Source organism: Taeniopygia guttata, chromosome 26 (genome assembly GCF_048771995.1).
Source record: "Taeniopygia guttata chromosome 26, bTaeGut7.mat, whole genome shotgun sequence".
Taxonomy (NCBI): domain Eukaryota; kingdom Metazoa; phylum Chordata; class Aves; order Passeriformes; family Estrildidae; genus Taeniopygia; species Taeniopygia guttata.
Genome location: NC_133051.1, coordinates 5190186 through 5205123, shown reverse-complemented (window position 1 = coordinate 5205123; position 14938 = coordinate 5190186). Strand labels below are relative to the sequence as shown.

At 55.4% G+C, this 14938-nt stretch overlaps 1 protein-coding gene across 3 annotated transcripts; it reads right to left on the bottom strand.

The window, feature by feature from the left end:
* Positions 1-14816, bottom strand: STRIP1 (striatin interacting protein 1). 3 transcript variants are annotated; one of them, XM_030255779.4, is made up of 21 exons: positions 14487-14816; positions 12343-12412; positions 12008-12082; positions 11519-11653; positions 9289-9409; positions 8930-8998; positions 8460-8566; positions 7935-8062; positions 6884-7066; positions 6583-6800; positions 6273-6338; positions 6016-6079; positions 5120-5191; positions 4815-4889; positions 4558-4655; positions 3917-4043; positions 3723-3823; positions 3435-3501; positions 2583-2687; positions 2234-2438; positions 1-714 (listed from the first exon to the last, which is right to left on the bottom strand). In XM_030255779.4, the coding sequence occupies exons 1-21, from the start codon at positions 14799-14801 to the stop codon at positions 467-469; spliced, it is 2649 nt and encodes an 882-aa protein (XP_030111639.4). In that variant the 5' UTR covers positions 14802-14816; the 3' UTR covers positions 1-466. The 3 variants fall into 3 exon arrangements, with proteins under 3 accessions (XP_030111639.4, XP_030111637.4, XP_030111638.4); XM_030255777.4 differs by lacking the exon at positions 14487-14816 and adding an exon at positions 14321-14478; XM_030255778.4 differs by lacking the exon at positions 14487-14816 and adding an exon at positions 12494-12632.
* Positions 14817-14938: the final 122 nt, after the last annotated feature.

Below are 14938 nucleotides of genomic sequence, written 5' to 3'. Positions count from 1 at the left end.
AGAGGTATCACCAAATATATATAATATATGTACAGCTCCTGCACCCCTTGTGGGGTGAGGGGAGGCCACCCCAGCCCCTCAAGCCCCCACAGGCCCCCTAACCCCCCAGAGGGGCTGGGCAGGACCAGCCTGGTGTCCCACCCAAGGACCCCACTCCCACACTGCCACCTGCTCCCCCTTCTTGCCTGGGGGGCACGAGAAGGGTGGTGCCTCTGAAAGCATCACAGGGGTGGGCAGAGATCTCCCACCCAACAGGAAACCCCCAGGGCACCCTCAGCTTTGGGATGAGCCTGGAAGGAGGCAGAGGGGCAGGACATGGTCTCAGCAAGGATCCCCCAGCTCCATCCTCTTCCCAAGCCCACCACACCAGCGCAGCCACCCCCAGACCCCCCAGACCTCGCTGCCCTGCCCTGCCAGCAGCCAGCCCCGAGCTCTCCCCGCAGCCCATCCTGCCTCCCTGTGTCCATCACTGCAGCAGCTCCTCCCAGGAGATGGGCCGGGAGAAGACCTCCCTCTCCAGCCACAGGTCGTAGTTGAGCTGGAACTCCTCGGGCAGGTCCACGCGCTGGCCCAGCACGCTCTGCAGGCAGTTATCCACCGGCACGAAGTCGGGGTTGCCGTGGGCGCGGTCGTAGCGCCGCGAGTTGAAGCGCTCGATGCTGGCACGCAGGGCACACTCCTCGGCCTGGAAATCCCAGGGACGGGCGTCCAGGTCTGGCAACGGGGATGAGACTGGTCAGAGCAGAGCTGGGCACCCCTCAGCCAGCCCAAAGCCCTCGGGGTGCTGGTTTAACCCCAGCCAGACCGAGCCCCATGCAGCCGCTCGCTCACTCCCCCACCAGCGGAGCAGGGAAGAGTCAGGAGGGTAAAAAGCTGGAAAACTGGTGGGTTAGGATAAAGACTGCTTAATAAAGAAAGCAAAAGCTGTGCAGCACAAGGAAAGAAAAACAAGGAATTAATTCCCTACTTCCCACAAGCAGACAGGTGCTCAGCACCTTCAGGAGAACATCCCCCAATTCCTCCTTTTTCTCCCCACTTTATATTCTGAGCATGATGGAATATCCTTTGGCATATATTCCTTCCTATATCCCAGGAATGTAATTTGGTTCTGTCTCTTCCCAACAACCCATACACACCCAGCCCCCTCCCACTTGGGAAAGGTCTTTGTGGGTACTTCCAACAGAGTGCAGAGCCACCAACAGCTCCACCACCACTTCCAGCATCCCCACCACAGGGAAACAACCAAAATGAAGCCAGAAATGGGGGCTCCCTTTGCTGGTACACCCCAAAGGACATTCCCGGGCCAAAACAAAACCCCCAAAACTGCACTGCCAGCCTGTCCCAGCTCCCACATCCTGATGGTGGGCAGGGGACACCCCAGTGGGGCACCTGGACCCCCTCGGGGAGGCACCAAACCTGCTGTTCCAGCCCAATTTAGGCCAAAAAGGGATTTCAGCCAAGACTTGACACCCCTGGCAGAGCCCTGATCCCTGCAATGTCACCCCCCAAAATCCCTCCCACACCCCAGACCTGCTGGGTTGTGTCTGGCTCAGATGGAATTTGTTTTTCCATGGGAGTCCTGCCAGTGACTCTGCAGTGGGAGCTGGGAAGGTTTTGGGAACCCACCAGTATCCTGGCTCTGCTGGGCAGAGCTGGCACAGCACCAGCACTGTCTCCCAGCGTTGCCACCCCACCAAGTGCATGCAAGTGGACAAGATCCTGGGAGGGGACACGGGCCAGCTGAGCCAAATTAGCCAAGGGAATATTCCAGATTCTGTGATGTCAGATCAGATATAAAAGCTAAGAAAAGGAAGAGGAATGATGGGGCATTTGTACTTTAAAACATGTGCCTTCCAGACCAGCCACTCCATGTGCTGCAGCCTGGCTTCCCCAAAGTGGTTAAACATCACTTGCTGATGGGAAGTAGAGAACAAACCTCTTTTTTTCTTCTGCTCTTGCTCTGCTAACCTACCTTATTTCAACCTACAAGTCATTCCCCACCTGATTTTCTCTGCCCTGTCCAGCTGGGAAAGGATAGAGCAGCTCGGTGGGCACCTGGTCAAGCTCAACCAGCCAAGGTCCACCAAGGTCAACCCAGCACACCTGCCCAAACCCCAGGCAGCAAAAGGGGAGCTGGAGCTCGGGGCACAGACCCTGGAGCAGGAGGGCTGGGAATGCCAGGGATGCCAGGGATGCCAGGGATGCCAGGGATGCCAGGGATGCCAGGATGTACCGTTGCCGTAGGCCCAGTCGTCGTTGAGGCGGTGCCGCACTTTCTGGTAAATGGCTGACATGGTTTTCATGTTGCTCTTCCTCCACTGCCGGCCCAGGTACTTGGTCTGCACCTTGAGCAGCTTCAGCACGTAGAGCTGCATCATGGCCTGCTTCACCTTCAGAGCCCGCTTCAGGATCGGCGCCGACTTGAACACCACCAGCATCTGCCAGAACATTCCAGACCCCAGCTGGGATGGATTCCTGGGCCAACCCCTCCTCCCCTCCCTGCTCAAGCCCTGGGCTGTCCCAGGCTATCCCCAGTGCAGCTGCCTGGGCGTGCTGAGCTCCAGGACACTGGCAGCCCTCACCATGGTGCGGGAATGCTTCCACTTGGTCAGCTTGTTCAGGATGCGCAGGAGGTTGATGCAGGAGAAGAGGTTCCGCCAGCAGAACTGGTTGTTGTCTCCAGCTTCCTGTGGGAAGGACATGCAGGGTCAGGCCAGGGATTGGAGTGGGGATGGGGAGAGGCTGGGATGATCTCAGGAGCCACGTCCAAAGGGGACAGCACAGCGTGTGGGCGTGGAATCATCCAGCCATGGAACTGTTAAGATTGGGAAAGCTCTCCGAGATCATCAAGTCCAACTGCTCCCCCAGCACTTCAAGGCCACCAGTAATCCCTGTACCCAAGTGCCACCTCCACACCCACACATTTTTTGAACACTTCCAGAGATGGTGACTCCAACACTGCCCTGGCCAGCCTGTACCAGTGCCTGACCATCCTTTTCACAAAGAATTTCTCTCCAATATCCAATCTGAACTTCCCCTGGCACAGCTTGGGGAACAGCACAATTTGCTCTTGTCCTGTCCCTTGTTCCCTGAGACCAGAATCTGAACCCCCAGCTCCACCCTCCTGTCAGGGACTTGTGGAGAGCCAGAAGGTTCCCCCTGAGCCTCCTTTTCTCCAGGCTGAGTCCCCCCAGGTCCCTCAGCCACTCCTGGTGCTCCAGAACCTTCCCCAGCTCCGTTCCTTTCTCTGAACATGCTCCACCCCAGCAGACCTGCCATCCCCATCCCCATCCCCAAAACCCCAGTGGCACCAGGGGCCAAGCACAGGAGAGCTGAGGGTGCAAGGGCTGGGTGCTGGAGCCCTGCTGCCTCCCTGCATCCCAAATTCCCCCGGGCAGCACCCCAGGTGCCAGGGCTGTCCCAGCAGGACTCACCAGGCTCTCTGCCGTCAGCTCCGGCAGCTCATGCACAACACAGTAGGGGTAGTCCAGCACGGAGATGCTGCAGGAAGGAGAGGGGTGCTCGTGCTGTTCCCCCAGATCCCACCTGGCCTGGGGGCAATGCAGCCCCCACTTCCCATGCACTGCAGATGGGCTGTGGTGGGAACTTTCCAGCTCTGCCTGAGCCTGAGCCACTGCCAGGGAGGGATTGCAGAGAGGCCAAAGAAACAGGGACCCCTCCCCACATCCCCCAGGAATGCAGGTGGGCAGCCTTCTCCTCACCTGTTCTTGGCAGTGATGTAGGACATGATGTTCTGGTTGAAGAACTTGAGGATGAGTGGGATGCAGTTGGCAAAGACCAGGTGCTGGGCCATGTACTCAAACTGGGGAGGAGAAACGTGGGTCAACAGGGACCCACTGGGGGTCCTGCCATGCCCAGAGACCCGTGGGCACGGCTGGACCCCAGCCCACCTCACCTGGTAGATGTGGTTGAGCTTGAAGTGCTTGAGCAGGAGCAGCAGCACAGCAGAGATGGCCTTGACGATGATCTCCTTGTGCCGATTGACATCGACGCCCAGCTTCATGCTCTGCAGCACGGTGGTCCTGGGGACACACAGCGACAGTATCAGAGGAATTCTTCCCTCTCAGGGTGACACAGGTTGTCCAGGGAAGCTGAACAAGTGTCCAAGGCCATCCTGGTCTAGTGGAAGGTGTCCCTGCCCATGGCAGGGGGTGGAACTGGATGAGCTTTAAGGTCCCTTCCCACCCAAAACATTCCATGATTCTGTGATTCCTCAAACTCTCCCAGGGTGCACAGCAAGGGACACCACAGCATGCTGAGCATGGTGCTGAGCATGAGAGTCATCTACACCTGCCCTTCCCAAATCCATTTTGCAGGATCACAGAATCATTCAGGTGCAAAAGCCCTCTGAGATCACCGAGCCCAACTGCTCCTGCTGCACTGCCAGGGCCACCAGTTCCTGCAGGGTGCAATCCAGGGCAGAGCAGACTCATGTCCCACAAGGAGCCCCAGCCCACAGCAGGTCACTCCCCCAGCTCCCTCCCATCCCTCTTCCCTTCCCACCCCAGCCAGCTTCTCTGCTCCACAGCCACTCACGGCATCTCCTCGGGCAGGACGTCCGCCAGGATGTTGATGGAGTCTGTCTTGGCTTTGGAGGTGGGGGCTGCAGCCAAGAGGATCTTCAGCAGAGCAATCTGGGAAGAAGGGAGAGACAGAGGGGAATGGGAGCTGCAGGGCACTGGCAAGAGGCCCTTTCCCCACTGCAGGAGGGAGGAACAGGGCAGGGGGTGAAAACTTGGGATGCATCACTGGAAAGAGACTCATCCAGGGGATCCCAGTGCTCCCCAGCTCACCATGTACTGGGGCAGGCTGGGCAGCAGGCCCTGGTACAGGATCTCTGCAGGGACTTGCTCCACCTCCTCTTCCCCCTGGTGCCAGGAGAGACCAGAAAACCTCATCCCAGGAGCTGCCACCAGCACCATGGAGTATGAACCCAAGGGCAGGATATCCCCAACTCCTGCCCAACCCCCTCTGCCCCAGAGAAATCCCTCCCAAGCAAAACAAACCCCTCAGCCCTGCCAAAAAACCTGGCAGGACCAAGTGGCCCCAACTCCCAGCCCAGGATCTCCATCCCACCCCTTCCCATTCCCACACTCACTCCGGAGAGCGGGGAGCGCAGGTACTCCTCTTCCATGTGCACCTGCACCTCGGCAATGGACGTGTACTTGTGCTGCAGGGGACAGGCTGGGGTCACCAGGGTCCCCAGCACTGCCCCCAGCCCCAGCCTGCTCCCAGCACCCTGCTCCATCCCTCCCAGACCCCTGGCCCAGGGATGACCTGGGTGGATGTGCAGGGTGGGAGCTGCTGGGCTCAGGTCTGGGACAAGGCCAGTAGGAAAGGGATGAAGACATGAAGAGAGGGATAAAACCCCCTAAAAAAGGGATGGAGCCCCCTAGGGAAGGGATGGAGGCCCCTAAGGAAGGGATGGAGCCTCCTAAGAAAGGGATGGAGTCCCCTGAGGAAGGGATGGAGTGCCTTGAGGAAGGGATGGAGCTCCTTAAGGAAGGGATGGAGCCCCCTGAGGAAGGGATGGAGTGCCTTGAGGAAGGGATGGAGCCCCTTAAGGAAGGGATGGAGCTCCTTAAAGGAAGTGATGGAGTCCCTTAAGGAAGGGATGGAGTCCCCTGAGGAAGGCACGGAGTCCCTTGAGGAACAGATGGAGCCCCCTGAGGAAGGGATGGAGCCCCCTAAGGAAGGGATGGAGCTCCTTAAGGAAGTGATGGAGCCCCCTAGGGAAGGGATGGAGCTCCCTAAAGAAGGGATGGAGCCCCCTAAGGAAGGGATGGAGCCCCCTAAAGAAGGGATGGAGCTCCTTAAGGAAGGGGCTCAGACAATCTGTGAGTCCAGGATGAGATGAAAGCTTAAAGCTGCTCTCCCATCACTAGGTGGAGGAAGTGGAAAATAGGAAAATCCACCCTGAGCTGTGATGGGAGCAGGGGGAGGGGCAAGGGGCACCCACGCAGCAGCAGGGGCTGGAGGAATTCCTTAACTCACCAGCTTCAGGGTGCGGATGCTCTCATGGATGGGCCTGGGCAAGCCCACCACGGTGTTGGTGTCACTGGAGGAGGGAAAGAGCCAGGCTGGGAGCGGGGCTGAGCACCCAGGAGTGGGGCAGAGACCACCCAGGGATGAAGCCACAGACCAGCCAGCCAAGGCCTTCCCTGCTGCCACGTGGAGACAAAAGCAGCCCCCAAATTGGCCTGTCCCACAGGCCCCCCATAATGGCAGCACTGGGCTGGCTCTGAACCCACCTGCCCAGCGTGTAGCCAATGAATTTGCTGCGGCTGGATTCCAGGAACATCTCAATGTCCTTCTCCCTGCAGCAACGGGAGAAGGGAAGGGTCACACCTTCTGGAGCAGCTGGAAGATGTCCAGCCAGGCACAGGGAAAAGTCTTGTGGTCAGGTAAAGGGTATCCAGCCAACCCCACAAGAAAACAGCCATCAAAGTGACCCCCATCCCAAACACCTTCCCTACATCCCTGCTGAGATTCCCAACATCCAACAGCCTCCATTTCCCTGACCCTGCTCCAGTTTGCCCAACAGTGTGACCCCGGACTCACCGGACCTTGGGGGCCCAGGGCAGTCCTTTGGGGCAGGTGATGCGGTCGCTGGGGGGGTGCTGGGTAGGGGGAGGCATCACTTCATCCCGTTCCAGGGGGAAGGTCTCTCCCTCCAGGCTGTTGTCATCATCATTTTCCTCTTCCTCCTCGCGGGAGTCATCAGCTTTGTAGGGATCCCGCTCGTTGAAGGCATCGAGGTTATCCTGCTTAATGAGGGCCTGGAGCAGGGAGAGCGGGAAGGGAACATCCCAAAAACAAGCCCAGAGCCTGGCAGTGCCCTCCCTAATGTCCCTGTCCCCACCTTGTGCTCCCTCCGGCCGCGCTTCTGCTGCTGCTCGATGAGGTCGGAGGCGGAGGCGGGCGGGGAGGCCGCCCGCATGCTGCGGATCACCTGGATGCTGTCCTCGGGCAGCGGTGGCAGGCCCAGCATCTCCCTCTTCTCTGCCTTCATGCTCTGCAGCTCCTCAAACCCTCCCAGGGTGCACTGCAGGGGACACCACAGCACGCTGAGCATGGCACAGGGGCGCTCCAGGGGCACCGACAGCTGCCCCTCCCAAACCCACTCTGCAGCATCACAGAATCGTTCAGGTTCCAAAAGCCCTCTGAGATCATCGAGTCCAACTGCTCCCACAGCACTGCCAGGGCCACCAGGAGTCCCCGTCACCAGGTGCCACATCTGTGTGTCCTTTAAATCCACCTGGGGATGGTGACTCCAACATTGTCCTGGGCAGCCTGTGCCAATGCCTGACCATTCTTTCTGTGGAAAAAACTTCCCAATATCCAACCTAAACCACCCCTGGTACAGCTTGATGTCATTTTCTCTTGCCCTGTCCCTGTTCCCTGGGACCAGAGCCTGACTCCCACCTGGCCATCCCCTGCTGTCAGGAGTTGTGCAGAGCCAAAAGTCCCCTCTGAGCCTCCTTTTCTCTAGGCTCAGCCCCCCCAGCTCCCTCAGCTGCTCCAGACCCTTCCCCAGTGATGTTCCCCTCTCTGGACACATTCCAGCCTCTTGGAGTCTCTCTTGTCCCGAGGGGTCCAAATCCTTCCCCAGTTTCAAATAGGAGCTGCCTCTCCTGTCACTGAGAGAGGCAGGAGGGACAGGAGGATGCCCAGGCATCCACAACTGTTCAGAGCTTTCCTTTCCCCACCCAGGGACCTTGCTTTGTGTCTGTCCTTAGTATCCAGCTCCAAACACCAATATCCACTGCTTCCCTATGGGGGAAAACCTGGGATTGGGTTTAAAGGAAAACTGAACACCAGAACAAGAGGATGGAGCAATTATAGCCAACTCTGAGAGCAGAATTCCCTCCTCTGCCAAGTATCAAACCACACATCCCACATCATCTCCTCACCAGCACAGTCTTCCAGAGCAGAAGCAGCACCTTCTTCATGGGGAAGTGAGGAGCGTGGCCGCTGCAGAATTTGGTCACCATCCCGAAGAGCATGACAGAGAAAGGCTCGTTGTTGTACAGGGGGGCTCCTGGAACCACACAGCACCATCAGCCAGGAATTCCTCATCTCTGGCTTCATCCCAATCACCAGTATCACCAGCTCCTGCACCTTCCTCCCCATTAGCTCCAAGATGCCCACCTCACTACAGACACCTCCCTCTCCCCTTCCAAGGCCTCATAAACTCCATAATTTGTTACCTCTATGTTTAAGAGGAAATAACAACTTGAATATTCTGTTTTTTTCCCAGGGAGAGAGCACCCAGCAGCAGAAAAGGCTGGATGGCTTCCTCTGCTCACCTCCCTCTGCCCCACAAGTTGAGCAGAAACCAACCCAGTGCTGCCAGTCACTATTACCCAACTGCCAGAGCCCAATCCCATGTCACTGCCTCCAGCCCTGGCAGCTCTATCCTGGCTCCTGCTCCTCACCCAGCTCTGCTCGGAAGGTTTGCCTCATGCTCTTCCACTCAGGCTTGTCCCCCTCGGCCTCCTGGCGCACAGTCTCCACAATCAGGTACATGATGTTCAGCAGCACCCTGCAACAACCAGGGCAGCTGAATCCCAGAGACTGGAGTAAGTTATGGAAGCACTGCCAGCACCCAGGGCTCAGGGAGAAGCTGAAGCAACCCAGACCACATCCACAATTCATGTACCTGCTCCACACCAGCACGCAGGCATTGGAGGGAAAAGTCTCTACAAGTCCACACAGGAAAAAAATCTGCTTTCCCAAATTTTACTGCTTTCATATCCCCAGTCTGTCCCATTCCTGCTGGGCAGGCTGAGCATGACGCATACCTGCAGAAACTCTCAGAGCTGGGACAGCTCTGATACCCCTTCCAGGGCCTGTCTCAGCCTCCCAAAGCTCCCAGAAAATGCTGCCCCCCATTCCCAGTCCATACCTGAGGTCGGTGCTGTCAGCCAGGGAAATGGCCGGTTTCCTCACGGCACTGGAACAGGCTGCGCTGTTGCTGCGGAGGGAGAACAGCCCAGAGAGAATTTGGGGGAATTCAGACTCTGTCATGGCACTGCAAGTGCCAGCTCCAAACCCTGAGACAGACACTGCTGCCATGAGCTCCCCGTTCCCAGCACAGCCACGTGAGGAGGAGCAGGGCTGCCTGTTTGCTGCCAGGCACTTTGATTCGTGGGGAATTTCAGGAGAGAGCAGGGATAATCCCACATTACACATCCACCCAGAACAACGGGAGTCACCCTGCTGAATCCCAGAGCCGCTCCTGAAGCGTTTTCCGGCAGTACTCACTCAATCTCCATGTTCAGCAGCTCCACCAAGGCGTTGAACGTTCCCACTTCCAGCAGGAGGAAGATGTTGTACCTCATCCAGGCCTGCACCTCGGCCTCGGAGCTGCACTCCCCGAAGGTGCCTGCGGGGAGACCCTGCTGATCCCAGCCCCAGGGCCCCCAGCCCCAGGGCCCCAGCCCCAGGGCCCCAGCCCCAGGGCCCCAGCCCCAGGCCCCCCAGCCCCAGGGCCCCAGCCCCAGGGCCCCCAGCCCCAGGCCCCCCAGCCCCAGGGCCCCAGCCCCAGGCCCCCCAGCCCCAGGGCCCCCAGCCCCAGGCCCCCCAGCCCCAGGGCCCCAGCCCCAGGCCCCCCAGCCCCAGGGCCCCCCCAGCCCCAGGGCCCCCCGCACCCTGCACAGCCTCCCCCCGAGGGACAGCAGGTGCAGAGCACGAGCTGCCCTCCCTGGGTAACGATCCAGGTCTGCAGAACGGGCAAACATGGGGAAATCAGCCACAGTTTGGGCCAAACTGCTCTAAACTCTCTGGTCCCATGAGATTCAGCTTCCTTCCAGACATCCCAGGTGGAATGCAATCCACAAGGAATGAAAATTCCTCAAAATATTATATATATTAGAATAATTAGTAATTATTGTATCATATTAATACTATATATTCATTAGATTATAAATTGATATATTACATACAATATATATAACTTATTGTGTATAATGCATAATATATAATATGAATAACATAAACTATATATAATATATAATATATTATATATATTATAATATATATTATACTATATATTAAATACAAACAGCATTTAATATATAATGTGTAAATATATTAAATACATAATGTATTACATGTAAGACATAACATGTAATATATAATATACAATATACAGTATATTATATATAGTATGTATTGTAGATTATATTGTGTTATGTATTACATTTAGTATACATATAATTAAATATTTTTATGCATATACTATACATATGAGATTATATTGCACTGTCTCACATACAGTATATACATAGGAATGTTACATACAGTATACATAATAATATATTTTATGTATATATTGCATTATATTGTGCTATGCCTCATACAGTACATACATAAAATTACATCTAGTGTATATGTATATTACATATAATTTTGTATATATTATATATGAGATTATATTGTGCTATGCCTCATATATAGTATATACATATAATTATGTATTCTATATGTAGCACATAATACTATATAATCCACAATACGCATTATAATACAATATACATTATTATATTACATTATACTGCAGTATATATATAATAGTGTATATATATAGTGTATATATATACTATATATACTATATATAGTGTATATACCTACTATAGTAGAATGTATATACATTATACTATATGTAATACAAAACTCTATATTACCTATGTATATTATATAATACATATACTATATATAATGTATTAAATATATATAAGATATATAAATATCTTTTTTATATATCTTTAATATATATAAGATATATAAATATCTTTTTTATGTATCTTTTATATATATAAGATATATAAGGATATATAAAGAGATATAAAAACATATATCTTATATATATAAACCTTATCTAGATCTTATATATATTATATATATAAAAGGTACATTTATAAACCTTATCTAGATCTTATATATATTATATATATAAAAGGTACATATATATAAAGATGATATATAAAGATAAATACCATATATATAAAAGATATCTTTTATGTATATAAAATAGATATAAAAGATCTATTTTATGTATCTAAAATAGATCTTTTATACCTATCTTATATCTGATCTATCTTATAGACATATCTTATATCTTATATATATATCTTGTATATGTCTTGTATCTATATATCACATATATATCTCATATATATCTTATATATATCTCATATATATCTTATATATATCTCATATATATCTTATATCTATATATATATATATAAATTTCATATATCTTAGATCTATTTATATATTAGATCTATTAAATCTATTTATATATGAACTTCATGAAGACAAAGGAGCTCTATATGAATATTAAAATACGCACTCTATATAAACCAGCTAACGTACCCAGTACAACACACACCACTGTGTATCTAACGGCCCAGCTGCCCTGTACCACACACACATGAAGTATGTGACGATATATCCCATCTCAGGGGGAGGCGTGGGCAGTGCCCGCTCTCACCTTGTGCCACGTAGAGGATGGCGCGGGCCACGCGCAGCCGCCGCTCGCGCGCGGTGACCTCCAGCCCGTCCAGCAGGCGCATGGCGTGCGTGCGGTGCTGCGTCCGCTCCAGCTCCGGCCACTTCTTGTCCCGCACTGCGAACCACAGCGGGGCTTTGGGCACGGCCCCACCGGCACCCCAAAATCTCACTGAGAGCGCTGTGCCAGCGCTCCTGCAGCTCTGGCAGCCTCGGGGCCGTGCCCATTCCCTGGGCAGCCTGGGCAGTGCCAGCACCTCTGGGGAAGAACCTTTCCTGATCTCCAGCCTGAGCTGCCCTGGCACAGCCCCAGCCATTCCCTGGGTGCTGTCCCTGTCACAGGGAGCAGAGACCACAGCTGTCCCTCGGGAGCAGCTGCACACCCCAGTGAGCTCTGACACCAGGCTCTTCTCCAGGAAGAGAAGTCCCTGTCCCTCCCCAGGGGCAGAGGAATCCAGAAAAAGGCTCTTACCGTGGATCCTGAAGTCCTCCTCGAAGCATTTTCGGTTGAGCAGGAACTCTGGCCCCTCTGTGTAGCTGTACAGCTCTGCCAAAAGAGGATAAGCTCCGAGATCCTGCACCAAGCTGCAACTCGGCTGGGAACTGCAGTTTTAGCCAAAATATCAAAATGCAATAAAACCCCACCCAATGCAAGGCCAAAAATATGAACCACACATATCCTTTTAACATCAATACAGCATTTAAATATAATATTAAAGCGATACTGGAGTTGACAGAGTTCCTTTAATCCTACCAGGAGAGGAAATCCCGGTTGATTAATTGATCTACCACAGAACAATTCCTTACCTGACAGCTCTGCTGTCCATTTATCCGTGTCTGCATATTCAAACTCCAGGTCTGGCAACTCCGAATAGCCCTGAAAACACGGGGGAAAAATCAGTTCCATTACAGCATATTCCAGGAAAACCAAAATTCCCTGAAACCACTCACAATTCACCTCATCCTCCTGCAAATCCAGGGCTGGTCTTACTGGTTTAGGGACCAAAAACATTCCTGCAGCAGCACACACGTTACCGAGGCAACTCCAGCCCACCTCCTGCGTCTCCATGGGCTGTGCCGCATGGAGCCACTGCAGCACCCCCAAAGCACGGGGGGAGCCCCCAGAGCACCACAAACACGGCAGGACACAGGGAGAGAATTCTCTGGGATCAAGGAGCTCTCAGAGCTCACCCATTTCCCCACAAATTTGGGAAAATTTGGGCTATCCCCCTGTGCCGTCCCAGCAGATGGGATTAGTGAGGATGAAACAACTCCAAAAAGCTTTGGAGAGGCTGCAAAAACAGCCAGGAGAACCTTCAGAGCACAAAATATCAGCTCCCTTTACAGAAGCCAAGACCACCGACCCACAGCATTTCAGGGCACCCTGCGCTGAGTGGGGCAGGTGCACAGCAAGACTCTCACAAATTTCAGGACCCTGAGCACAGGGCAAATCCACACCAGAACTCTCCAGAATTATGAGGCTCCCACTCCTGAGCACTGGGAGGATCCAGAACAGAATCCTCACCCACCCCTGAGTGAGGGGCAAACCCATACAAGAACCATCCCAAATTTTGGGGCACTCATTCCTGAATGAAGGGCAGACCCAGAGCAGAATTCTCCTGAGTTATGGGACTCCCACTTCTGAGTGAGGGGTAGATCCACACCAGAACTCACCCAAATTTTGGGGCACCCACTTCTGAGTGAGGGGCACACCCTGAGCAGAATTCTGGGACACACACACACCTGAGCACAGGGCAGACCCACACCAGAACCTTCTCGGGACACCCAGCCCTGAGTGAGGAGCCAAACCACAGCAGAACCATCCCAAATTTTGGGGCACATATTCATGAAGAAGGGGCACACCCAGAACCAAACCCACACAAATTTTGGGGCACCTACCCTTGAATGAATCCACAAGCAGAACTCCTAAATTTGGGGGCTCCCACTCCTGACAGCGGGACAGACCCACATCAGAACAACCCTGAATTCCAGGCTCAGAGAGGGGCAGCTCCAACCCCTTTGTGCTGGCTCTGCTCTGCTGGGAGCCCCCCAGCACCTCAGGTTCTCCAAGATCCCCCCTCACACCCCTCCCCGGCATTCCAGGGACTTTTCTGAGGAAGCCTTGGGAGAGAACGGCTCCGGGGCCATCCCAGGAATGACACGCTCTGGAAAAGCCCCGGGATACCTCAGCTCCACACAACCCTGCGAGCCCAAGGCTCGGGGTGACCCCAGCACCGCCGGGTGTCCCTGGGGGGGTCGGTCACCTCTTGCTGGATCCATCGCTGCTCCGAGCACGGCAGCGGGACCCGGCAGCACCCCCCGGCTGCTGCCGACCGGTAACCCCGAGAAAACCCCCGGGTGGGCAGCGAGACCCCCGGGCCAGCCCTGTCACTCCCGTTGGGGAGCGGACCGAGCCACCCTGGCGGCCCGGAGCTGGGGAAGGGAGGGATGGATGAAGGGGAAATCGGCACCGACCCACACCGGGCAGCTCCGGGCAGGGAGGGGCCTCTCAGCTCCACAGCCCGGGGCACTGCGCCAGGGAGCCGGTACCGAGGGGCGGCCCTGGGAGCAGCACTGGGGCACCGGAGCCCGGTTCCAAGCAGGGCTGGAAGAGCCGGACACTGGCACCCCCAGGGATCCACAAGCACCGGCACCACCGGGCACCGGCACCACCGGGCACCGGCGCCGCCCCCGGGCACCGGCACCCACGGGCAGGCCCTGGCCGAGGCCCGGCGCGGCCCGCCCCGCCTGGGAAGGCCGCCCCACTCCCGGCGGTGGCGCTGACCTCGGAGTCCTTGCGCGGCGGCCGGGCCAAGTCGCGGCCCCTCCCGGGCGCGGCCGCCCCGCCGCGGCCCTTGTTGTTCCCCGGGACCGGGACCGGGCCCGGCCCGGGGCCGCCGCTCGGCTCCATGGCGGCCGCTCCGCCGCGCCGAGCTCTCGCGAGGACTCACCCCCTCCTCTCGCGGGAGCGGCAGGGAGAGCCGGGGCAGCGCCGCCGCCATGTTGGGAGTGGCACCTGCGGGAGCGCCGGTGCCTCCGGTGGGTGCGGTGCAGCTCCGCCCGCCGGCCCCGCCGCTCCGCCGCGGCGGCCGCGTCACGGCCGGCGCCGCCCGCCCCCGGCGGCCACGGACGGCGCGGCACACGGCCGGGAGGAGGGCTCCGCCCCCGCGCCGCCATCTTGGGCGTGGCGCGGCCCCGGGCGCGGCCATGCTGGGTGCGGCACTTCCGCCTCGCCCAGGGCGGGCCCGGGGGCTGAAGGGCGCCATGCTGGGAGTGGCGGGAGGAGCGGAGCCCCAGTGGAAGGGCCTGGAACAAAGGAATGTCCCAGTGGAAGGGCCTGGAAAAAAGGAATGCCCCAGTGGAAGGGCCTGGAACAAAGGAATGCCCCAGTGGGAGGGCCTGG